At 38.0% G+C, this 25,134-nt stretch overlaps 2 protein-coding genes across 2 annotated transcripts; one reads left to right on the top strand and one right to left on the bottom strand.

Annotated features, from left to right (window-relative positions):
* Nucleotides 1–4,084: 4,084 nt before the first annotated feature.
* LOC134324839 (proline-rich membrane anchor 1-like) lies at nt 4,085–14,258 on the bottom strand. Its single transcript, XM_063006715.1, has 4 exons — nt 14,154–14,258; nt 11,528–11,669; nt 9,264–9,390; nt 4,085–4,184 (listed from the first exon to the last, which is right to left on the bottom strand). Exons 1-4 carry the CDS (start codon nt 14,256–14,258, stop codon nt 4,085–4,087), a joined length of 474 nt encoding a protein of 157 aa, XP_062862785.1.
* An 8,232-nt stretch (nt 14,259–22,490) lies between these two features.
* Nucleotides 22,491–24,576, top strand: LOC134325584 (protein FAM181A-like). Its single transcript, XM_063007834.1, has 2 exons — nt 22,491–22,539; nt 23,228–24,576. Exon 2 carries the CDS (start codon nt 23,275–23,277, stop codon nt 24,073–24,075), a length of 801 nt encoding a protein of 266 aa, XP_062863904.1. The 5' UTR covers nt 22,491–22,539; nt 23,228–23,274; the 3' UTR covers nt 24,076–24,576.
* Nucleotides 24,577–25,134: the final 558 nt, after the last annotated feature.

Here is a 25,134-nt window from a genome sequence, read left to right as displayed (position 1 = left end):
CCAGCAGGCGTTCCATCTTCCTGTGTATTTACTGGCTAGTAACATTTGTTTATTTATTCATTCATTGATCTGTTTATTCATTCATTAAGTTATTTTTTTAATTATTTTATTATATATATTTTTTATTATTATTATTATTTTATTTTAAGGGAGTATAAGGGAAGTAGGCAACTGTACAACCTGTACAGGGGATCAGTTCAACATAAGGCAACACACACTCATTTACTAGAGATAATTTAGAGCAGCCAATCCAACATCTGCATGTTTTTGGAAGTGGGAAGAAAATGGAACTATGGAGAATGGAAAACACAGAGGCAAGGTTTGAATTCAGGATCTAAGGACCCATGTTGCTGTGCAGCCCTCAGTCTATTAGCTGTGTCACTATATTTACAATGTCAGAATCACTAATAGGCTGGTGCATGCAGAAACTATACTACACAAGTTACTCACCTGGAAAACTCAAATCCTGAGATTTTGCAGTTGTCCTAATACATCAAGGCTTTGCAATAACCTAAATAAATCATGGGTATTTAGAAATGTACTTTGGGAGTCTCTGTAAATTATAACAGTCCCTGGTCCTGTTCGTATTCATTGCAATGAAGCTTAATGGATCAAAAATGTTTTGCAACAATTTCCAGGTGCTGATCAAGGTGTCTAACTTCTCTGGTCTTGCTTCATGTCTGTCCCAAATCAGTTTAAGTACTTTTAGTATATTAGCAGTATTAAATAATGCCTTTTGGGTTCAATGGGGCTTCAGCAATATTACAGGATTGTCATCCATTATGCTGCAGCCCTGTCATACTTTTATCTTATGATATGATGATATTATACAACAGTTAGATCCGACCTTACAATCTGATTGGTTGAGAAGCGTTCTAACCGTGCTGATATTTGTGATAACAGCACGGCCTTTTCACACCACAACTGTATTACTCCGCTGACGCGTTGCCAGTAACGACAAGCTTCATGCACACAAACGCGCACGCAGGCGACACAGACTTTTTTCCCGATCGCGTTTTAAATCCGTTATCTGATATACAATCTAGCGCACTGTGTAGGGAACATAAATCAATTGTCTAATATATTGTCTAGTGCACTATGTAGTGAACATAAATGCGTTATCTGATATACAATCTAGTGCACTATGTAGGGAACATAAATCCGTGATCTGATACACAATCTAGTGCACTATGTAGGGAACATTAATGTGTTTGTAACATGAACAGTTAGCTTAATAGCCCAGTTAACAGCTCCTAAAAGTTCTGTTATCACCCATATCCTTTGGTGTGTGCAAGAGGTTTTTTATTTCTTTTTTTTTTTCCCTTCGGAGGTTCTTGCCTTCTTCTTCTTGTTCTTCTTACCTCCCTGAAATGAGTTTTTGCAACTTGGGATGTCTGCTTTGTAGTGTTAAACTTTATATTCGTTGTGGAACTACTTTTTGGCAGAAGGTATTATCAATATTAAAGCATATTTAATATGAAATTCAGGGCTTCTTTGATTTATTTTCTTTCTTTATTTTGTAAAAACTGTTGTATAAAAACAATAGAACACTTGAGGTCGTGTGTTATCGCGAATAACATCACGGCTGTGATGATCTACGGCACTCGCCTCTCGTGTTCTATTGCTTAATTATCTTATTAAATGGGTAAGCTGATGTCCATTCCCAGAAGGTGTTACAGCTGGTTAAGTGTTGGACTAACAGTCAACTCATGATGTGTCACCTCAGCCAAGCCAATGCTTATGAATGACTATCAATGCAGACATTAGCTGTGTTTATCATATTCATATGTGCAACATGGACTAGGCATGATCCTGTCACAGGACAACAAAGGTGAGAAACACCCCAAAGGATGAAGACTATGTAAAAGACACTGGCCATCAATTAGATGGTGAAACATGTGTTTTTAACAAGAGCGGATGACAAGAGCAAAGTGTGTGTAGGGACTGGCAATATGTTTTCTGGTCAGTCTGCTTAAGCACCCCAAATTGTTTGTGTTTAACTCTTACCCAGAGTGCCTATTGTTTTAGGGCTGACCTTTTGCGTTGCTCAAATAATTTGCAATACTGTATATTATACCACAATGCTGTTGGACTACAATGGAACAGTTAACACCAATTTTATTTTAGACTGTGTTTAATCTATGCCCAAAAACAACAGAGCTAACCCTTTAAACTTTTTTAACCATCCTACACTTATATGGGCATTATCAGTTCCACCAGGATCCCCTTTTTTGTGATTGCAGACTACAGCCAGTGATTTTTGGGCCTACTACTTTTATGCTTTTATGGTAAAATAGCAGATCAATGTATCAGTCAATCACTAAATTTTAAGTGTTGATGTACCCTGTTGAATGGCATTTAAAACAATTTCTCTACATTGTTGTTAAAAAATGTAGGAGTTGCATTGTTTTGCCTTTTCTGCATTGTACATGGTTTAGATTCAGATTTTTGAGAAGCACTGGCCAATTTACATGCTTAGTATGGAAATGTTATCTGTGTGTTATCTGAACAGTACAGTCCTTATTACATTTGTAGAAATCTTGAAATCACAAATTCTCAAATTGCTGGAGTGTGTCTACATACAACAAACAAGGTATGTCTACATACACATTAGCCTTTACAACGTATTACTGACCACTACTGTCTGTTAGAATGGTTTTATTTCTGGTATATATAAACATATGTCATTCTGTGTGAGTGAAAATTATTATACACATTTCAGGCTTTTACTGTCCTCTGTACATATAATACATTTCAGTTATTTTACAAATAGCTATTTGATATATTAGTGATACACTTCTTACAATGCAGATGACAACAACCTTTCTGACTTTAGGTCAGATGAACAGACAGCACTTAAAGAGACATTGAACATGATGTTTAAATCACTGAAACAAGACCAACCGCTTCTGTAATGCATACTAGCAACACAACAAACATTTATTATTTTTATAATAACAACCTTTGTGGACTTTTTCTAAAATATAGCTATATGCAATAATTTATACAAAGTCTGTCAAATGCTTGCTTAATCTGGCTGATTTAGAGTTAGGACATTTGTAGTAGGGTCCTTGTCTGGCAGATTATAAAAGGAATGATTAGCAGATGTGATGAGTAATTACATCTAAACATGACTGATTGCCTCCTGCACAATTGTCCTTGTAATCACTAGAATTTGGTACAGACACCATTATAGCCTCAACTAGAATATAGCCTTGAAACTGTTATCATTGCATAAGTATACACCAACAATACATTACAGAAAATGCAGAAAACTGAAAAGACCTCTAGGGTTCTTCACAAAATGATGATGTAACATATGTTGTGTAAGTGCCTGTGCATAGGATTATCTTAATGATACACTAACAGCACTAACATAAATCCACAGACTTCACTGTGCATTGCTGTTAAACAGTAGTTTTAAAATAAATAACACAATAAATACAAAATTTGACAGAAATGTTGTGTTGGTGTGCACAGAATACCATGCAAACTCAGCTATAATATTCACAAGACCTAGTAAGAAGATAGGCATCATCTCCAAGTAGTGTTTCAGATAATGAATTCTAATAAATTAATAAATAATATAGTAAATTAAACACAAAGATTTTATATCCATTTTTATATTTTAGCATTTTAATAAAAAAAAAATCATGCACTAGCATTTTGTTCATTGCACAATTGTCTATTAAAGTGGATCTTTATAAGTGCAAAGCAATACTTTAAGACTCCAGCCTATGCTGCATCAACAACCTTGTTTATTTTTATAATTAGTTCTGACATTAGATGTACATTTAATATATCATCTACACTGCACAGTTAAAGGGTGCTGAGGATTCTGTCATCTTTAGCACTAGTACTTTACTGTCTCCATTGCACAGCAGTCCAGTTGTCCATAAGAGTGGATCTCAATAGGTGCAAAGCAGTATTGTAAGAGTCCAACCTATGCTGTTCCAACAACTTTGATCTTTTTTTATTTGGTGCTGACATCAATACATCTAAGTTATCACTGATGCTGCACATTGAATCAAAGCGTGCTGAGGATTCAGAAGCACCTTTAGCTCTTAGTTTTAGTGTGTCTGATTTACACTAAAACATTATTACTGCCAACATTTTTGGTCTTTTTCTTGCGGGAGCTCATGGTATATTCTCCACAACCATTCTCCTCTTTTTTTAGTGGCTTCCTGCAAAAGAAGAGCGCTCATTTAGTTCTTTGCTTAACCCACAAGAACAAGAAGAATACATCAAGCCTATGAGTTTCTAATTGTGATTTCATAGCAAGCGAGTAACTCAGCTGCTTAGATGATCAAGCATTTTGGTTTTTGGCTATTTCTAAGTACAGTAATAAAGTATTTAGGCTTTGTTACTCATCACCTTTGGTTAAGGTTTACAGGCATCCAGAACACATGGTTGGCATAGAGGATTTGCTTGCCAAAAAGGCTGGCTTTTGACTTTTTAATTTGTCTTTTGATAATACAAACCATGCACAGCATTTGTGAAATGCCATAAATGTAATTTAACATGGACTACTCAAACAGCCCTTTGTCTCCCTTTCATTACCTTAACAGTTATTATATTTCTCCAGTGCATTATGTCTTATATGCCACATCAGCCAGTAGTCTTTGTTAGACTTATATAACACTGAACTGAGCTGAATGCAGTCAGTACATGCATCATTTCTTAGCCTTCTAAACTGCCTCTGTTCTGTTATGGCTACAAAAGCATAAAAATCTACCAAAGGGGCTGCAACCAAGAATTGTATGTTACTTCTGTTCACTTTTCTCACAATAATTTCTATATTTCTTATGAACCTGAAACAAATGATCTTGTATATAAATGAAAAGACAGGTTCAGAACCTACCTAGACCACCCAAGCTGTTCATACAATTTATGTTATAGCTTAACTATGACCAAGTGTAAAATGTTCAATATTAGTGTAAGTAGGAGAAAACAAAATATGCATAATTAAATTTTACGGTCCGTTTGGGCGTCCCATGGTTCTGGTACCACCCATACTTCTCAATAATAAATGCCATGTGTTAACACATGCCAGGTGGTGACAGAACAGTTCACAGAACTGATCAATATTTCATATCAAAGCTGTTAAAGTGCAGCATGCATCCCTGTTTGAAGTTATAAGTACATTGAGATCAGTTTAAGTAGTTTACTTGTTAAACATCTTGTCATAATAAAAGGCAAGTAAAAGATTCTTTTACTGGCCACATAATTGTGATTTTATTATACAGATATTTCCTATATGGTGATGTGAACAGAATTTTTTCCAGTGATGAATGACTGACCAATAAGCATATTAAACTTGCACTCATCAAAGGTTTCAGCAGGGTTTTCCTTGGTTAGTCACTTAAAATGAGGAGTCTCAGTGGCAAGAGAGGCTATAAAACAGTTTCTTGTAAGTTGCTGATTAAAAAAATGCACATTTCTATTTTTATGTTCTTGGCTATTTGTTGGCTTTGTTTCCTTGGCTTTGTTCAGACCACTGGCACACAGGCAGCTGCAATAAGCAAAATGTTACTGCTTCAGTTGAAGAAATATAGTGCACAAACAAAGAACAGACCTGTCCGCTTCCCCAATTTAAGTTCATGTTATGTTTCTGATGTACTTCACACCCTCATATTTTTATATCTGATAAAATTGTTAATGTTATCTGACATATACAGCTACTGTCACCAGACTGAATGTGAAGTGGTTTTCTTTATTAGAAATAGGATTGCTGTCAGATCAGATCGAGTGCATCAGTATCAAGTCTGTTCAGCACATTATGTTCATATATACAGTATATATATATATATATATACAGTGTATCACAAAAGTGAGTACACCCCTCACATTTCTGCAGATATTTAAGTATATCTTTTCATGGGACAACACTGACAAAATGACACTTTGACACAATGAAAAGTAGTCTGTGTGCAGCTTATATAACAGTGTAAATTTATTCTTCCCTCAAAATAACTCAATATACAGCCATTAATGTCTAAACCACCGGCAACAAAAGTGAGTACACCCCTTAGTGAAAGTTCCTGAAGTGTCAATATTTTGTGTGGCCACCATTATTTCCCAGAACTGCCTTAACTCTCCTGGGCATGGAGTTTACCAGAGCTTCACAGGTTGCCACTGGAATGCTTTTCCACTCCTCCATGACGACATCACGGAGCTGGTGGATATTCGAGACTTTTCGCTCCTCCACCTTCCGCTTGAGGATGCCCCAAAGATGTTCTATTGGGTTTAGGTCTGGAGACATGCTTGGCCAGTCCATCACCTTTACCCTCAGCCTCTTCAATAAAGCAGTGGTCGTCTTAGAGGTGTGTTTGGGGTCATTATCATGCTGGAACACTGCCCTGCGACCCAGTTTCCGGAGGGAGGGGATCATGCTCTGCTTCAGTATTTCACAGTACATATTGGAGTTCGTGTGTCCCTCAATTAAATGCAACTCCCCAACACCTGCTGCACTCATGCAGCCCCAGACCATGGCATTCCCACCACCATGCTTGACTGTAGGCATGACACACTTATCTTTGTACTCCTCACCTGATTGCCGCCACACATGCTTGAGACCATCTGAACCAAACAAATTAATCTTGGTCTCATCAGACCATAGGACATGGTTCCAGTAATCCATGTCCTTTGTTGACATGTCTTCAGCAAACTGTTTGCGGGCTTTCTTGTGTAGAGACTTCAGAAGAGGCTTCCTTCTGGGGTGACAGCCATGCAGACCAATTTGATGTAGTGTGCGGCGTATGGTCTGAGCACTGACAGGCTGACCCCCCACCTTTTCAATCTCTGCAGCAATGCTGACAGCACTCCTGCGCCTATCTTTCAAAGACAGCAGTTGGATGTGACGCTGAGCACGTGCACTCAGCTTCTTTGGACGACCAACTGAGTGTCTGTTCTGAGTGGACCCTGCTCTTTTAAAACGCTGGATGATCTTGGCCACTGTGCTGCAGCTCAGTTTCAGGGTGTTGGCAATCTTCTTGTAGCCTTGGCCATCTTCATGTAGCGCAACAATTCGTCTTTTAAGATCCTCAGAGAGTTCTTTGCCATGAGGTGCCATGTTGGAACTTTCAGTGACCAGTATGAGAGAGTGTGAGAGCTGTACTACTAAATTGAACACACCTGCTCCCTATGCACACCTGAGACCTAGTAACACTAACGAGTCACATGACATTTTGGAGGGAAAATGACAAGCAGTGCTCAATTTGGACATTTAGGGGTGTAGTCTCTTAGGGGTGTACTCACTTTTGTTGCCGGTGGTTTAGACATTAATGGCTGTATATTGAGTTATTTTGAGGGAAGAATAAATTTACACTGTTATATAAGCTGCACACAGACTACTTTTCATTGTGTCAAAGTGTCATTTTGTCAATGTTGTCCCATGAAAAGATATACTTAAATATCTGCAGAAATGTGAGGGGTGTACTCACTTTTGTGATACACTGTATATATATATATATATATATATATATATATATATATATATACAAGCAGGTAGGTAGGAAAAATAGGGATAAATGGGAAATAACATGACAAGTGCAGAAGCTACCAGAATTTATACCATGCTCTGTGGCATTTACAGAAGGATTATCAGATCAAGTTAACCTCTATTTTGGTCCAAGCTGGCAAAATTATCTAAGTGACATTAAAAGAGGGTTTATTCTAAATGGCAGGTGCTTTAGTCTCAAAGACTGCTCATCTGATTAGTGTTTCAGTAAGAACAGTGATGCTTATGCATTTGAAGCTGTACAACAGACATAAATTAATAACTATAAACGGTAGCACATTGTATTTTTAAGCAACTATTTGATGACCAACATGCTCATGCGTTGGTGCATGACTACATTGATAATTCTTCCTTAATTGTTTTCCACACTTATGGTGTACATCAAAAGAACAGTACTTCTATGGGACTGCATGGGAGGGTTTTTTTCATTGCTTCGAAACTCGCCGGTCATTGGATAAATGCCACGATTTTGTCCCGCCCCCGGACGCTGAGCGTCTCTGGAGGTGAATGGAGCTGTGGGTGGGTCTGGACGCTGAGCTTCTGCAAGATGATTGGAGGATCAGTCGAAAGCCTGAATCCCGTTTTGATTGACAGCTATTTTGAGATCTACACCATCACTTAATCACTGGGAGCTTCAGTCCCATTGCGGATTTAGCGAGTGAAGTCGAAAGACAAACTGCAACTCATTTCAGGCCATTTTCTTGAAAAGTAACGGAGGGCAGAATTATGTATAAATAAATTGACAAATTTTATAATGTAAGCCAACAATGAGCTTCCCCTCTTTGAAAGACCAGCAGCCGCCACTGATTTGCAGGCATAATATAGGTCCACATGTCCACAGGTTCACTGCATGTTTTGTTGAAGCATGACTAAATACTACTCCTATGCTGGTGTAGAGGTGTTTCTAAAAATTGCTAATAAATATGAAAAAAAAGATTTAGGATTACAGCATCCATCTCACTGCAGCAGCAGCACATTCTCAATAATGCAACTTTACAATGAGAGAGCCCCATGGCTACAGAGAGCTGGAAAATTGCCATCATGAATTCCAAGGCCAGCATCACATTATTTCTTCTGTCTGTAGAATGTTTTTTCGCAGATAAGGTGGGAACACTGTATTTTAGATTGTATATAATTTAGATCTAGATTACTGTCCAAAAACTTGCATTTTAGCTGCTTAGTGTGTAGTACTGTTGCATATGGTTTGGGTTGCTGCCCATTTTAAATTCAAACACATTTGTTTTTTCGAGATAGAAAGATTGGTTTGTATTGTAAATGTTGTAAATCTACTGTTGTAAACCTAATTGTGACAAATGTGACATTATTGTGTTGTTAATCAACGCAAATTAATGCAAATATCATATCGTTCATTTTTTCATGATTCTGATATTACTTATTTTTAGTATTAGTATTTTCTTGTAATCCAATAAGAAATCTTAGTTTTGCATGCTAAATTAGCTAGCTAGACAATATTGCTTTAGGGGCAATTGTTATATACAGTGCACGTAATTTATGCTATAATAATAAATAAAAGCACTATATACAAAATAGTCCAGTAATCAGCCATGCCTGCAAAACATGCCCGCAATGCAAGTATTGAAACTGGAAATGATGTTTACTGAGTGGCAGTACTACCAATCTCTCTAATGAAAAACATATGCTGGTAGGTTTTCATCAATGACATGATAAGGCTGTATTCAGTGTACTTACAAATGTATTTCTTAAAAGCAAATAGGGACTGTACCTCTTAATGGCCTTGTAACAAAGGAGGACAGTTAAAAGCAGTAAGAAAGCTGAAGCACATCCTACTGTCCCCACCACAATGAAGTCCATCCACCACGGCTGCAGCAAAAGAACAGGAGGCTCAGCAACTAAAAACACAAAGTGTGAGTCAGTGAGAGGCAGGGTCAGAGATGGTCACTCCATAAAAGCTGACCTGCTTTAATGGAGTGACAAAAGAACACAGGGCAATTCCAAACAGCATATCTATCTGAGTGATTTGTAGAATTATTTTTTTTTTTATATTTATCTTTATATAGATTATTTTAACAGTTTAAAAAGACCAGCCTTTGGGTACTGTAAGTCATACAACATGAGAAAATGAGAACAAATAGTGTATGTTGAAAATAAGAAGAAACAGAAATAGTGTATGATGTTTTCAACTGTATTTTATGAAAAGCTTTTGGTTAGTGAGTAGAAGCAATGTAATATTTAGAATAATATAATAAGGCAAATCACAAGCCCTAAATTGTTTATTAGTTGAATCATTTATCTTAAGCACTGTGCACATGCTGGTAATCTATAATACACAACATGTGGCAATTCACATTTTGTATATTTTGGGATGGAAAGAAACTGGTGAACCCAGAGTAAACCTGCTCATACAACAACATGCAAAATTCCTCACAGACAGTGACAGTAGATCAAGCACAGGTCACTAGAACCCAGCTTGCTGTGTGTTACCCACAGAAACTCTTACACTTTTTTTGTTTAAAGACATTGACACACAAAACCTTGCTTTATAATACTTCTGTGTTCTTGTTATTTTTAATTATGCAGCTTTTTAAGTAATGTTAAAAAATTGCATTGTACAGATTATGCATAAAACAAATACAAATCAATGCAATAGCCACATTGGTCAAATATAGACCAATGCAATAATCACCGATCAAATTATTTCTGACATATCAGTTCTGAACATTACAATTTTTGGTATTATCTATAAAATGCAAAGACCTGGGACACTACACATTTTAATTGATGGCACAGTAAATCTAAATTCAACCTTTATAAAGCACAAACCCTCACAATCATACTCCTATTTCACTTTAGGCTGCTTTAGGCTGTTTGTTCAAGCTCAGCATAAAAAAGCTAGATTAGAACACTGGCCCAGTTTGTTATCTCCTTTTCTGTAACAAACCACTAATATAATTAACTTATCTAAGGGTTTAATGAGGAGCTCCTGCATGGGAAGCTAACCACTGTGCCTGGCAGAGCAGCAGGCACGCATTTCACAAGCTGCTCCAGGCATATGCGGAGCTCCCTAAGGGCAGCAGTACGTGATTGTCCCACTGATTCTGCACTCTCTGCACAAGAGTAGAGAGAAAATGCTTTTATTTCTGTAATAGAAGAAAAACTCCCCAAAACATGCCCAATCACGTCTCCAGCTTTTGCTGGATCAAACTCTATAACACTTAAGAAAGGCTCTGTATTTGGTGTCCAGAAACACCTTAACCTTCACAAACCATGAATTCATATTACAGATGGGTGCCAAACTATAGAGGGAAGCTAAATAATAAGTGCAGATGTATTGAGCTAAATGTACTGCATGCTAAAATTATTAAATGAATGTACTAGTGAATTGTACACACTGCGACACTAAATATGATAAAGCAGTGAAAAAAAACAGACAATGAATGAATAAATAAATAAATATACTACAAATCTCTGTGGGCTGGCTGATTTTGATTTGGATCCACATTCATTTTAGGGCCATGGATGACAGGAACTTCAGTCACAAAGACTGCTCAACTGGACCAATGACTAAAGTAACATCTGCATTATGAACAAAAAAACATCAATAAATAAGGTTGAAAGACCTTTGAAAGAGCACATTTAGTGACCATGTTGTTTGTGCATTAGTGCAATATGAAAGGAAAAAAAGAGTAAATGCCAAGGCATTACATAATGTCAATTCAAGATGTGATCAGACAAGTTTACAGACATGAGCACTGTGTCATCAGCTACATACAGTGGAATATCATAGTAGGTTGCATTCATCATTTATTTTACTAACTGCTTAATTCTGTAAGCTTATGGGGTGCAGTGACACCTGGAAGCACTGGGCACAAAGCAAGACAGGGGGCCACCTTATTGCAGGGCAACACACACTCATCACTTATTTACTGACCTGCACCTATCCTTCACTATATTAGATAAGCACAGAGTAAAAGGTACATGCCTGAATTCTTGACCCCAAGCATTTGTTGTCCTCACTGAAGGCCCTACCTGTGGAAATAAGTAGTCGAGGAGGGGGTGGAGGTGGAGGCGGAGGAGGTAGAGGTGGATAAATCCTGCAGTGGCAAAGCAACTGGCAGTTTTCCCCTCTTTTCTGAGTGCCAAGTTGTGAGCATGACCTCTGTAGCTCAGCCTGAGAGAGAGAGAACAGGAGAGTGAAAAGATAACAGATTAGCCTGAGTAGGTGTAATAAGAAGAAATTGCATGAGTGGAAGCGAGGTAGATACATCAACAGACTATGCACATACAGTGAGGTATGATGTGTGGGTTGGTATGCACTGTGGGATCTACTATGATAGTTGAAGTGCTCAGAGCTGTGACTACACATTTACACTGCTAATAATATGTTGAAATATAAAAGCAGACATATGCTTTGATAAATGTGAATATGGTCATTTAATTTCACACTTCTCCTCAGCAAGAATCAAAATATAAGTGCACGCTTTTCCTGCATTCACAGTTGAACTTAACACAGCAAACACAGAGAATTGTGAAACGCTTTCTAAAAGAATCTCCCACACACAGAATGGGCTTTCTATGCCTTCAGGGGTGCTAGTGGGAGGGCACTGGGACATGAGGAGCACACATTACACTTGACCCTTGAAGTGCCTGAAGACTCTTACGAGTATCTGTGTGGGCATTTGTGTAAAACCTTAAAAATATACTGATAAATACAAGAAAAAAATGGAACTACCTAGATTTCTGCATTGATTTACATTAAATCAAGGTCTAATTCTTTCACACACATACAATGCATTATATTACAACTAATAACACATGTTATTTTTATAGTCATTATTAAAAACATATGTTGATTAATTACAGTCCAGCCTGGAACAACATATGCCAAGCTTTAACCTAATTTTTTTTTACAAAGGTCACATGTTCCAGTTAACAGCTTTGTAATCATGTCTGTATCTGCTGTTCTTAACAAATGATGTATTAAACATACTCCATTTAAAACAAATGACCCTAACGTAACTGAAGACATACATGGAACTAAAGAAGGCTGCAAAACCAAAAAGCATAAATATGACGAATATGAAGATGATGTATTGGAAAGACAGCATAGAGAAAAGAACTGCTTTCCAAGAACAGTGTGGCATATCAAGTTTGCGAAATACCACCTAAATATTTAACAAAACCTCTGGTACAATGTTCTGTGTATCAGTGCAGATACTGCAAAAAGTGCTGTATTGGTATCATACTGATTTTTATACTGGCACAACCCAGATCACATATTACAATAAACCATCTCAATATCACAAATTTAATGCTTTGCATATTTTTTTTAATGACTTGTTTGCTTTGATGATGTAATATTAATATCTGTATCAATGTATCAATCATAGCTTTAACACCATGATTTAACTGAAAGCTTAAATGTGGTATTATGACATCAGTAAGTTAAGTGTCTAGATGAACTCAGAGAGGTTTTTGGTAAAAATGCACAATGATGTTTAAATGCTACACAAAAACACCACATCCTTGTCTCAGCTCTAGAGCATGATAGAGAGAGAATCATAGTTTGAGGCTGCAGTGCATCCCATGGGCTAAACTGCTGTACTCATTAAGGAAACAATGAATTTGCTTAATAGAAGTTGAATAATGCAAGACAATGACCTGGGCATCAACTTAACTGAAATGCACTGACTGACGCAGAGTGGAAACGAGTTCTGTGGTCTGGCGGGTCCAGCTTTCACATTCATTCACTCATTCATTCCTTCTGTGTCTGTTTTACCACCGGTCTCTCCTGGTCAGGGTTGCGGTGGGTCCAATTCACTGGCCGAAGGCAGGAAACACCTCGGACAGGTCAGTAATCCATTACAGGGCAGATCATAAACTCCTGTTTTGGAACCTTCCACAGTGCTCGAGATAACGACATCTGGAGAAATGTATGTGTGTGTGTGTGTGTGTGTGTGTGTGTGTGTGTGTGTAAAGGGCAAGGTCGAAAAACAACACCCAACACCCGTGACCTCAAATCCCTCCGACGGTGCTGCATTGAAACCCGACCTCAGAAAACCCTCGTCAGTAAACCCTAACTTACATGTCTTTGGACTGTGGGAGGAAAACAAAGCTTCTGGACGGGACCCACACAAAAAAAGACCCAGACTGCTCCATCTGGGAATCAATTCCAGGACCTTCTGGCTGTTACAAGACAGTGGTACCCACCAATCCACTATGCCTGTTCAATACCAGAATGTAAAATCTAAGGTTTCTCCCTACCATAGTGAACGTCAAATCCTTAACTACAATCACTGCTATAATAGGTTTTTCTGTTTGTTTCCTGTTCTGTAAATGATTAATTAATGTGTTGAATTAGGGCATTGTATACAATAGTTGGTGTGTTATTAAAACAAAAATTCTAACAATTGTTTATCCTAACTGTCCCACAGGGCAATAGTATTTTCCAGTCCTGATAATGCACTTCCCGCACAACACATCAAATCCAAACAATAAAGGGTTAGCTTATTAGAAAATTACAATGTGTTTTGAGAAACAAAAACTTGAGCCTGCTGGACAGCGCATGTCCAGGATTGGGATTTGAACCTTATAAATGGGACGCCGCACATAAAACTCACTGTGACTAACACAATCAACCCAAAATTCAACCTACCTGGCATAAAAGAAAAAACGAAAGAAGAAACGAGGTGAAAAAGCAGTGGCCTAACATAAATGGCCGAAGCCTTGATCTAAAAGTTGTTGTGTCTCGGATCAGCATCCCTCCTCTCCTGGTGTGGTACAGAGATGTGCGTGCGATCAGGCGGACAGCGCATAGGACTGAACTGATGCTGATGCTGATGTAGAGCGCTTTGTAGAGTACAGAAGTCACGCTTTCATCACGCACATCATGTTACGAACATCAACGAGAATGCACTCGAAATAAATAGTAGATTACTTTCTACAATCCGACAATCTGGTTTTCGACAGAAAGTTTCCCGAGTTTAGCACCGATCATCGGATCCATAGAAGTGGCAGGTCGATCCCGCTGCTTTTGTATCTAGAAGCTGATGGAAGCGTGTAGCTCTCCTCACCATCCCCGCTTACTTTCCTGTTCTGCAAGTAGGAGCAAACGTGCAGAAAGCAGGAGATGAGAGTGGTCAGATGCTTTAGCTGCACTAGGTGGATGCATTTCTCTCTGCGTAATCTTCCACAGCTACGCATCGGTCATTTCTCTTCTGCGTTTTATGTCCCGAATCCAGAAATAATACCAGTCCGGCTAAAGTGCGCTTGCTGCTGGCTGGAGAGAACAAAAACTGATGGGAAGAACTTCCATCGGGCATAAGAAGAGAACACACACACACACACACACACACACACACGCACGCACTCGCGCGCGCATGCACACACGCGCACACACACTCGCACAGGCACACGTACATGCACATGCACATGTACACACACTCATCTGCTGGAAAAAAAAAGATGCATAAAGGGATGTTTAAACAGAGGGAGCGAAGAGAAAACGTCTTCCTAAGCTGTATAGAAACCTGTAACTAACAATATATCAGGTATTTGTCTAAGGGCATTAATCAGTCAACAGATTCATTAATGCATTTATTCAATTACACTAAACTATGGTTTTATGTCTGTCGTAAGGTCAACCTAAAGGAGCAGCCAGTGGGAGGTGAAGGAACACCCTCTCAGTAATTAGGAGAACATGTCAGCCTCAGTGACCCAAAGCAAGGATTGTCATGTTGTCTGTTTACTTAGACTAGAGTAATGAAATGTTTACTATAGAAGCACTTCTGTAAGTCGCTCTGGATAAGAGTGTCTGCTAAATGCCGAAAATGTAAATGTAAATGTAAAATGGAATGGTAACTGTGAGCCAGGACTTTTTGTCCAGCATCAGTGCAAACTCAGACTTGGCAAAATGCTCTTTTGACTCATTGGGCACAAACTTCCACAGACAGACTGCAAAATCCTATGGGAGGTGTTCCCAAATTAGTAGCCAGACCAAGTCTAGTGGGTAGAGCTTTGGGCTATCAACCGGAAGATTTCTGCTATGCAGCCACTGTTGGGTGCTTAAGCAAGGCCCTTAACCCTGTCTGCTCCAGGGGCACCGTACGATGGCTGACCCTGCGCTCTGACCCCAGCAAACTGGTATATGCGAAAAAAAGAATTTCATTGTACTGTACATCTGTATATGTATATATGACAAATAAAGTATGGGGTCAGTTGTAGCCTAGTGGTTAAGGTACTGGACCAGTGATCAGAGGGTTGCTGGTTCAAGCCCCACCACTGCCAGGTTGCTGCTGTTGGGCCCTTGAGCAAGGCCCCTAACCCTCAATTACTCAGACTGTATACTGTAACTGCAATGTAAATCGCTTTGGATAACGGCGTCTGCTAAATGCTAAAAATGTAAATGTTGTCATGATGTTATACAGCACCCACTTACCAGCTGCACAACCATGGAGAACACCCACATTTACTGTACTTTCGTTTGTGGGTTATATTTGCTAGGTTTGTACACTTTGTAATATGCAATAAAAACAAGTTTTTTCTTGAATCTTTATGTAACTGGCAAAAGTAAATGAATGTAAAAGTAAATAAATGACTGGAATATGTGGATAATTGTGGAATATGTGAACAAACCCACAACTTTGGTTTGTTTGCTTAGGATTTTAGGATGGTTACAGTCATGACAGGACAGGTCGTTACAGATTTAGTTACAGTTACACATGATTCATCAGTTCAAATTCAATGTCAGACGTACATGTCTTTGTACTATTGGAGGAAACCCTTGCAGACACATGGAGAACATGCAAACTCCACACCGAAAGGACCCAGTCTGCTTCACCTGGAAGTCAAACCCAGGACATTCTTGCTGTAAGGCGACTTTGCCACCCACCAAGCCACCATGCTGCACCACAACTTTATAGGTAACACATGACATAAAATTTTTAAAAAGATAAAAAATAAGCGTACATTTATTACGATTATGGTCTATTAATATGATTTTACTTTAAATCATCTTTTAACCATACACATTTCACATGTAATAATTATTTTTAATAATTATTACTCACATTTCCCATGTGACTCCACGTTTGATTTAAACCTTTATTCTCAATAGTTTACCACAAACTCATAAAGTTCAAAACCCAATGGGTTGGGATGGATGCAGTTGAACACAGAAATGTTCAGTAGAGGAAGATAGCTGTGGTACCTGTGCCATTTTATCATGTGTGAGCGTAATAACCGAGCTGCAAGACCTTTATGTTATTAAAGACAGAGTGAGAGGCAGACCTGACATTTAGAACTCCTGCTCTTGCATCAGTCTAATCTTATTTTGCCCCAGAGGATGAACACAGTAAAAGCACTGCTTAGCAATGGGGTCTGTCATGTACCATCCACCACTGAATGAGCTTAAAAATGTCATGAACCTTAAACGACACATGCTGGCCTTTACAATATCACCCCAGTGCTGGTCTCCCTGTTATAGCAGAGAAACATTTTGGAACTTAAAAAAGGTATTCACATATTGCCAATGTATATGAAAATTTACAGTATTTTTCCATATTAGTAAATTGTGATATTCATTTACATACTGTTCTAGGGTTGTGGTACCACCTGAAATGACTGGGCACAAAGCAGGCAGGAACCCTAGATACAACTGATTGTAGAGAACACAATTTGAATGAATCAGTTCACTTTGAACTCTGTTTTAGAGTGGTGGAAGAAAACTGGTGTGTCCACTGAAATCCTAATGGACACAGGACATATGAAACATTCACAAATGGTGACTAGAGAAAAAAATGAATTTAGGACCCCAGGACTAAATTGTGCTGCCAAATGTGTCACTATGCTACCTCTAATGATGTGGTAGTTCACTGCATTCATTGCTTCATTGCTTTAAAGGTGCACTGACCAATATGTAATCCTCCTTAATATTAAAATAAGCTTAAATAGTATAAATATAATAAAACAACATTGTTGAAGCAATATACCCATATCATACAGCTGACAAAACAGACAACTGTAAAACAGAGATGGGCTTTTTTTTTTTTTTTGTTGACATTCCTCCATCTGGTTAGGCTATAGACACTTCCCCAAGAGAACAGAGAGACAATCCCCTAAGAGATCCAGACTCCTGTGCTAAATACATAGCCCTTTATGATACTATGGTTGTTGGAGAAAAACACAATTCGATGCAGTAATTGACAAGTAACCAGCCAACATATTGAACATTAAACATAATACCATACATGTGTATTGAAAGTGTAACTTGCATTATAGATACACCATAATATGTTTGTTTGTTTATTAGGATTTTAACGTCATGTTTTACACTTTGGTTACATTCATGACCAAAGTTACTCATTACACAAGATTCATCAGTTCACACAAGGTTATATCAAACACAGTCATGGACAATTTAGTGTCTCCAAGTCACCTCACTTGCATGTCTTTGGACTGTGGGAGGAAACCGGAGCTCCCGGAGGAAACTCACATGGACAAGGGGAGTACATGCAAACTCCACACAGAAAGGAACCGGACCGCTCCCACCTGGGGATCAAACCCAGGACCTTCTTGCTGTGAGGCAACAGTGCTACCCACTTAGCCACCGTGTCGCCTCCATAATATGTAGGCTGTTTTGTGGTTTGATAGTGGTATTCATCTATTCATTCATTTATTCATTTTTATGAACACAAGGGCACAAATGAGCACATTTGGGGCAGTTTAGAGTAGCCAGTCGACCTCCTATGAAGACACAGGGAAAACATGCAACTTAACTTCATACAGACACTGACCAAAAACTGAATATCAAACTCGACAACTCAGAAACTATGTTGCTGTACAGCATGCACACTACCAGCTGGGCCACCTCTACTTGTGTGGGAAATTTAGCCCAAGTTTTAAAAACAGCAAATCATTAGCATTATCATAACACAATACAATTTGTTATAATTTACATAATTCATATAGAACAACACACTTTGTGGCGGATAGTTTTTTTTAAATTAGTGAATATCTGCTGCTCTCTAGTGGAAGACAGTGGTAATGCAGTCATTTTGATTCTGGCACAAGTGAACCAATGAGCCTTGAATATTAAATAAAAAGCAGCTTGACTTAAGTGACTAAACCAGACAGCTACATGTGTTTCATTAGATTAATTGTCTAATTACCAGAATGCATCAGCTATAAAAAGCATCTAAAAAAGGCACAAAAAAGGCCCATTTTCCAACTGTAGGTAAATCAATGACGATTAGATAGTCTGTGGACACACATTCTAAATGCACCAGTGGATGCAAATCAAAACGCACTGACATGATTAGACAATTTACAAAAAAGGAGAAGTACAAAAGTACTGATACATTGTACAAGTTACCACAATGCTGATCAAGTTAAAAATGATATGTCAGGAGCTTCATTAAGCTGAAATGAATCAATCATACAAAACTGTGACTAGCAAAATGCAAATTAAGAACAGAAAGCAGTGTCTGTATGCAGTATTTAATTAAAAACAGCTTTAAAGTGAAAGTGGGCCTGCATCAATGGCCAAGAGTCCTTTCTTGTTTGCAATAATCATGGACAAACTGACAGACAAGGTTAGGAAGAATTTTCATGGAAAACGATGTTCAGGGATGACATTGTGATTTTAAATGCAAGTTTAAATACTTTGAACTGTTAAAGTCAGGATGCCAAGGTCTTTTAAGATAGTCTTGTACTGCTTGTGTTTGGTGATAATACAATTTCTGGTCTGCTTACACAGCTCTCTCGTCGTTGCTATTGTAAACAAAAACTAGGGGATAAAACTGGTCCTTTAAGCATCAAAGCCACAATTCATAGGCTAATTAAAATCAGATTAACACGGGGCCGCTCAGGTGGTGCAGCGGTAAAAACACAAGCTGGAACCAGAGCTGAGATCTCGAATACATCTTATCGAATCTCAGTTCTGCCTACCGGCTGAGGCGGAGCGGCCACATGAACAATGATTGGCCTGTTGTTCAGATGGGTGGGACAAAGCAGGATGGGGTCTCTCTCTCATGACTGGTGCAATTACGACCTCTGCTGGCAGATTGATGGCGCCTGCACAGAGATGAGAAAAGAGTGCTCTTAGGGTGTGTCCCTCCATACACAACGCTAAGCTGCACTGCACTCGTCAAAGTGTAGGTGATAAGATGCATACGGCATGCTGCCAACGTGTCGGAGGGGGCGTGGGTTAGCTTCGTTCTCCTCAATCAGAGCGGAGATCGGCATTGGTGGAGAGGAAGCATGATGCAATTGGACAATTGGACGCGCTAAAAAGGGAAGAAAATGCATAAAGAAAAAAAAAAAAAGAAAAAAAAATATATATATATATATAAAGAAAAAACACTGAGAAGGTGGGAACAGGTGAGTCTAATTTCTAATTAACAGGTTAGTCTGAATTTGTTCTTTGTTTTAAACTGAACAAAGGATACTATTAATCGTGTCCTGGCATTGTTTTTAAATTCTTTAAACTTACAATTTATTTGTTATTGTCTAGTAATAATTTACATGGCGTACTTAATATGTACACACACACACATTTTATTGTATTCATACAGTAGACTAAATCATGTAGACTGAATTGTAGACCTGTAGTTTTCAGAAAATAAATGCAATAGGTATATTTAAAACGTAAATGTTAATCTGGATTTAGTCTGCTCCACTTACCATGTATTTTATTTGACAATAAATCAATCATCTGTCCTACAGTCCAACCATCTATCTTCCACAGACTGTCAAATAAAGACAGGGTTTATTAGACCATAATGCTTTTTATTTCCCCTTTTATTGTTGCTTCAAAAGATCAAAAGTGCCATGCAGCCAGGAATGGGCAATGCTTTTGTTTATTTGGCCTTTTGATACAGACAGACGTGGTGAGAACAGAAAAAGAAATTACTATGCAATCCTGCAGGCATGTAAAGACCTATAGAACAGGACAAATAAAGAACCCTGAATTAACTGTATGAAGTGAGATGTGCTATATATATATTAAAAGATAAGTAAAAAAAAAACAAAGTGTCCGGTTTAGATAGTAAAAACACGTACTTGTAAATTAGATTTTTCTGTTAATACATGTATATTTTAATATTTTGTGTATGTTGGCTTAGGGACTATTTGGATGTGCTTTTCATAAACACTACGCAAACTTAACACTGGGGATGTTGCTGTATACTTTAAGTCTGATTTGGGTTCAGAGAGTATTTACACATCCTTATTTTCCATCATTTACTCTGTAAGTATTGTGATCTTATATCATGCATTATTGTAATCTAAAGCCACGTATTTCACTAGGGATTTGGAAAGCTGTCTGGTCAAAAAAATTTAATATCAAGCAGCAAACAGATGTGCTAATTTATTCCACAAATCTGTGCCTTATCTCATACGCAGCAGCATTATTTCACATATACATAATTTCACATTTACCTTATTTAAAATTAACAATAATAATGCATCAAAATAAGTTCCTTTTAGGCAATTAAATGTAAAGGCATTCTAGCACAACAGCACCAGTTTAAGGTGTTATTTCTGTACTACTTTAGTGTTAATTTACTGTTTAGCAAAATATTTTGGATATTGCAGCTTTTAAATGTACTGTTTTATTAATGTGTGACTGTGTTATTTGACATTTTAAGGTGGGTGAAAAAAATAGGTTATAGATTAAAATTACATAGTTGACAGACTTGACTACTTAAACACAAAGCATTACATTTTTTAAAAGTTGAATGCAACAACTTAATACTCAAATAATAAAAACTTACATACTGCAGCTTTAATACGTTTTACAGATACAAAATGTATAACTTCCATTTTACCATTATTTTTTTAGCTTACGTTTTTAATAGAACATTATGAAAACTTTACTTTTTTTATTAATAGATACTCTATGCACAAGAAATGATTTTAGTTAGTGGTATAGGTGCTTATGGACCACCGTGTGTATAAAGTGGTGAGGCTTGCATGCTTTGCAATGTTCTGTCCAGACAGCCTCACAGCACTAATAGGCCTCAGTCAGTCAGAAGGAGGTGGAAAGGTATCCTTGCTCCCTTTCCCCCTTTCTCCATGTGGGACGGGGCTCAATTAGCATTTCACAAGACCCCTTTTCCTCTTTTCTGGCGCGAGTGCTCCCCGCAGAGCCCGTGCTTTTCTGCGCGCGAGGATTGTCCTGTTTGCGGCCCCGGGCTCCGTTGGCAGGGTGACAGTATTCGAGTGTGCAAACTTGCGCTATTGTCTGCCGGCCAGAAGGAGTCATGGAGACTCCGCTAATATGACACGGGAAAATGTTTGCTGATGGCAATTCTATGGGCTTTGTCTAACTCTTTCTCCTTCACGACGACTCGATTTAGATCTCTAAATGTTTGCCTACAAATGCAGAGAGTGCTATCCAAGCTCCTGCGCCTTTGTCCGGCCAGGTTTGAATGAGTAATTCAGCTTTTGTGCGGCTCGATTGAGGGGGCAAACAGAAAAGACAAGATTCTTCAGCGCTCAAGCCCCCTTTCCATGGTTATGCCGGGCTCTTTTAAGGATACCCCCTCTCCTCTTCAAAATCCAAATGCTTCTGACATCACTTGGAGGTAGAGGAGGTTAGATCGGAACAGTTAAAAGTTCATGAAAAGTGCGCATTGTGTCTTAGTAATTATAAAGCATCACTGCACGGACACAGTCTGCACTAAAACTTTACATTTTACACAAAAGTTTAATGTTTAAACTAAGCTTGTGTGCCGTTTAATAAAATATGTTTATTCATATCTGTAATAAAAATCAAACTGGACAACAGACGCTACAAAGAAATATCGCATCTATTCGGCTCTGTATCTTTAGGGATTACCATGGCAACAATATGCGAGGAGGAAAAATCCGCTAGCGGGGAGCGCTTAGGTTCTTTGGGGGGCATAGAGGGGGACTGAGGTCGCTGATTGGCTCAAAGGAAGCACCATAACTACACCAAGTTTATATTCATTCAGCTTGTTCAAGTGGTTAAACTACTGCAGTGAGAGGGCAGCCAAGCTGGACAGCGTCTCCCCAAAACAGTGAGTATTTTTATAATAATTATTATCATTTTAATTATTATTATCGTTATTATTATTATTGTATTGTTTTTGTTGTAATTGCTATTACAATTGTTTTTATTATTAATATCATTATTATTATTAGCATTATTAATAGTATTGTTGTTGTTATTATTATCATTATTGGCCTAAGAAATAATTAAACATAAATCAAAGTATCACTTAAACAGACAGTTACAGTAGACAGACCATTTAAAAATCAGTAAATGGTGTTACCCAAAACCATTAACCATCCAGATAACCCTTTACCTTGATGGTAAAAGCCATACCCTTGATGGTATGTAAAACTCAGATCATAAAAAGTTTTAAGTAAAAACTGAGCCTTATCAACATGTCAAGCTCATTCAGGGAGATTAAATTAGTGTCAAAATTTTAACTATTTGTATCACAATAACACTTTGATGTAACTAACCCCTTGAAGCTTCAAAGAGTCTTTAAATTGTTTAAAATTTCTTTAAACCATACAAAAATCCTCAAAGGTAAATTTTGTCTTACATGTATGCTGTAAACTGAGCATCATCAGCACTTGTAAAGTCAGACAGACAGACAGACAGACAGATAGATAGATAAAACATTAAATAGCTTTTAAAATATATACATTAACTACATGCCAATTTATGTGGACTCCACCTGTAAAACTCTGTTTCAGATAGAGATTTACCATCACGGAATGGCTTAAAGGAAACACCTGGGGAAATGGCAAGCTCTGACAGCGAGGTCAAAACATTACTGAACTTCGTTAACTTGGCTTCAAGCGACATAAAAGCGGCTCTGGACAAATCTGCGCCATGTAGACGCTCAGTGGATCACAGAAAGTATCTGCAGAAACAGCTGAAGCGTTTCTCTCAGAAGTGCTCCAGGACCCCCCGAAGCATCTCAAGAGTAACTGAGGACAAACCCGTCATGTTTTTGCAGGAAAGTCCTAAAAACCATATGAACGAAAAGCAGGGTGTGAATACATGTGGAGAAGAGAACATTGATAAGAACCCAATCACAGTAGCCCGAAGCACACAGGGTCAGATCCCCATGCGCAAGAGGCAACTTCCGGCTTCCTTTTGGGAAGAACCACGTTCCTCACACAATTTTGAGTACAAATGGAGGAGACACTTCGATGGGACTGTAGCATGCAGGGTTCCAGAATCTAATGGTGAGAAAAGAACCAGGATTCAGGATGAACAGAAAGCAAACTCGGCTTTGAGCATCCCACGAACCTGTTCTGACCTGGAGCCGCTTAAGCTGGACCTGAGCTCATCCAACTTTTCTGTGTGCGCATACTGTCCATTACAGTGCCATGGGAACCGGCTCCTGCATAGCCACTTTATAACACCACATAGTGCTTTCATCGAACCAGGGTCCAGAGCTAAAATAGCCACAAGTGAACTTGACATACACAAAGTTAAGGATGGATTAAAATACAATTCAACACATGTTGTGGTCAAGCCAATTCCAACCAAACCGGTTTCTTCGTCTATTTTCAGCATGTTTGGTTTTATTTGATAAACATTACTGTTAAACATTACTGTTAAAGTGTAATTCACTGGTTGGGACTTTGGAAATGAACCAGTTAGTCTTGTGATCAATTCTCCATCAGGTAAATAACTTCAGAGAAAACATGATAATTTGTTGTTTTAGAGATATTACATTTTTTCATTAGATATGTCACAACATATCACTTTCTCACCCCCTAACTGCATTTCTGATGATAAGCAGTGTACCTCCTTGGGTGGGGTGGAGTTCTATGAACATTTACTATACATTTACTATCAACAGTGAACAAACTGGACATTGTTTAAATCCTTAAAGTGTGAAAATCCTTAAAGCTTAGAAATGTCAGAGAAGTGTCAAGAGCATTGTGAACTAAGGCTGACTTAAAAGGACTTATTTCTGTTGTTTTATAAGCCAATGTAAGTTTGGGCTCAAAATGTACATGTTTTACCAGCCTGGATAGAAAAGTCTGTATTCTTTGTATTGTATTGTAATTAATAAATCAAGCACTTAAATGGTCAATAAAGAAATGTAGCAAACTCAAATCCAGTAATAAATCATCTCATGTTACTGAGGTTGAGTTTTCTTTGAATTAGCTTCTAGCTTATACTGTAGTGTATACCAGGACTGATATAGATGCTTTAAATAACAGCGAATTTTAATGACATTAAAGGTTTTATACATTTTTTGTCAGACATTATCCTGGGGTTATTTTACAATCTGAAACTTAATTATTGTGAAAATATTTGTTTGCTGTTAAACTGAGGTAAATACTGGTAAAATATTACAAAATTGCAACTATGGAATTTTAAAATTGACTACTTCATTGATTACTTATTGATTGACTACTTTAGTCTTATTTAATTCATAAAGCTTACATAACCAGTGGCGATTCTAGACCATGTGAGGTGGGGGGGCCAGGCAGGGGACAGAGGCTATGTTAGAGGGGGCAATGACTTTCTGCCCAGATGTGCATTGTGGGCATTAAGAGGAAACAGTCGATATTCAATAGAATTCAACATTTTATTTATGCAGTTTTCAGTCTACATTTTCCGTGTGTTCGCAAGAGTA

Source organism: Trichomycterus rosablanca, chromosome 13, assembly GCF_030014385.1.
Source record: "Trichomycterus rosablanca isolate fTriRos1 chromosome 13, fTriRos1.hap1, whole genome shotgun sequence".
In the NCBI taxonomy this organism is placed as follows: Eukaryota; Metazoa; Chordata; class Actinopteri; order Siluriformes; family Trichomycteridae; genus Trichomycterus; species Trichomycterus rosablanca.
The sequence above is the reverse complement of the archived record's forward strand: the minus strand, read 5'-3'. Positions and strand labels throughout refer to the sequence as shown.

Coding starts and splice junctions, on each gene's coding strand:
- LOC134325584 (XM_063007834.1), top strand. CDS start 23,275: ATGGCAAGCTCTGACAGCGAGGTCAAAACATTACTGAACTTCGTTAAC.
- LOC134324839 (XM_063006715.1), bottom strand. CDS start 14,258: ATGCTGATCCGAGACACAACAACTTTTAGATCAAGGCTTCGGCCATTT. Junction 9,391..11,527: donor TCGACTACTTATTTCCACAG/GTAGGGCCTTCA, acceptor TTGTGTTTTTAG/TTGCTGAGCCTCCTGTTCTT. Junction 4,185..9,263: donor TGTTACAAGGCCATTAAGAG/GTACAGTCCCTA, acceptor CTTCTTTTGCAG/GAAGCCACTAAAAAAAGAGG.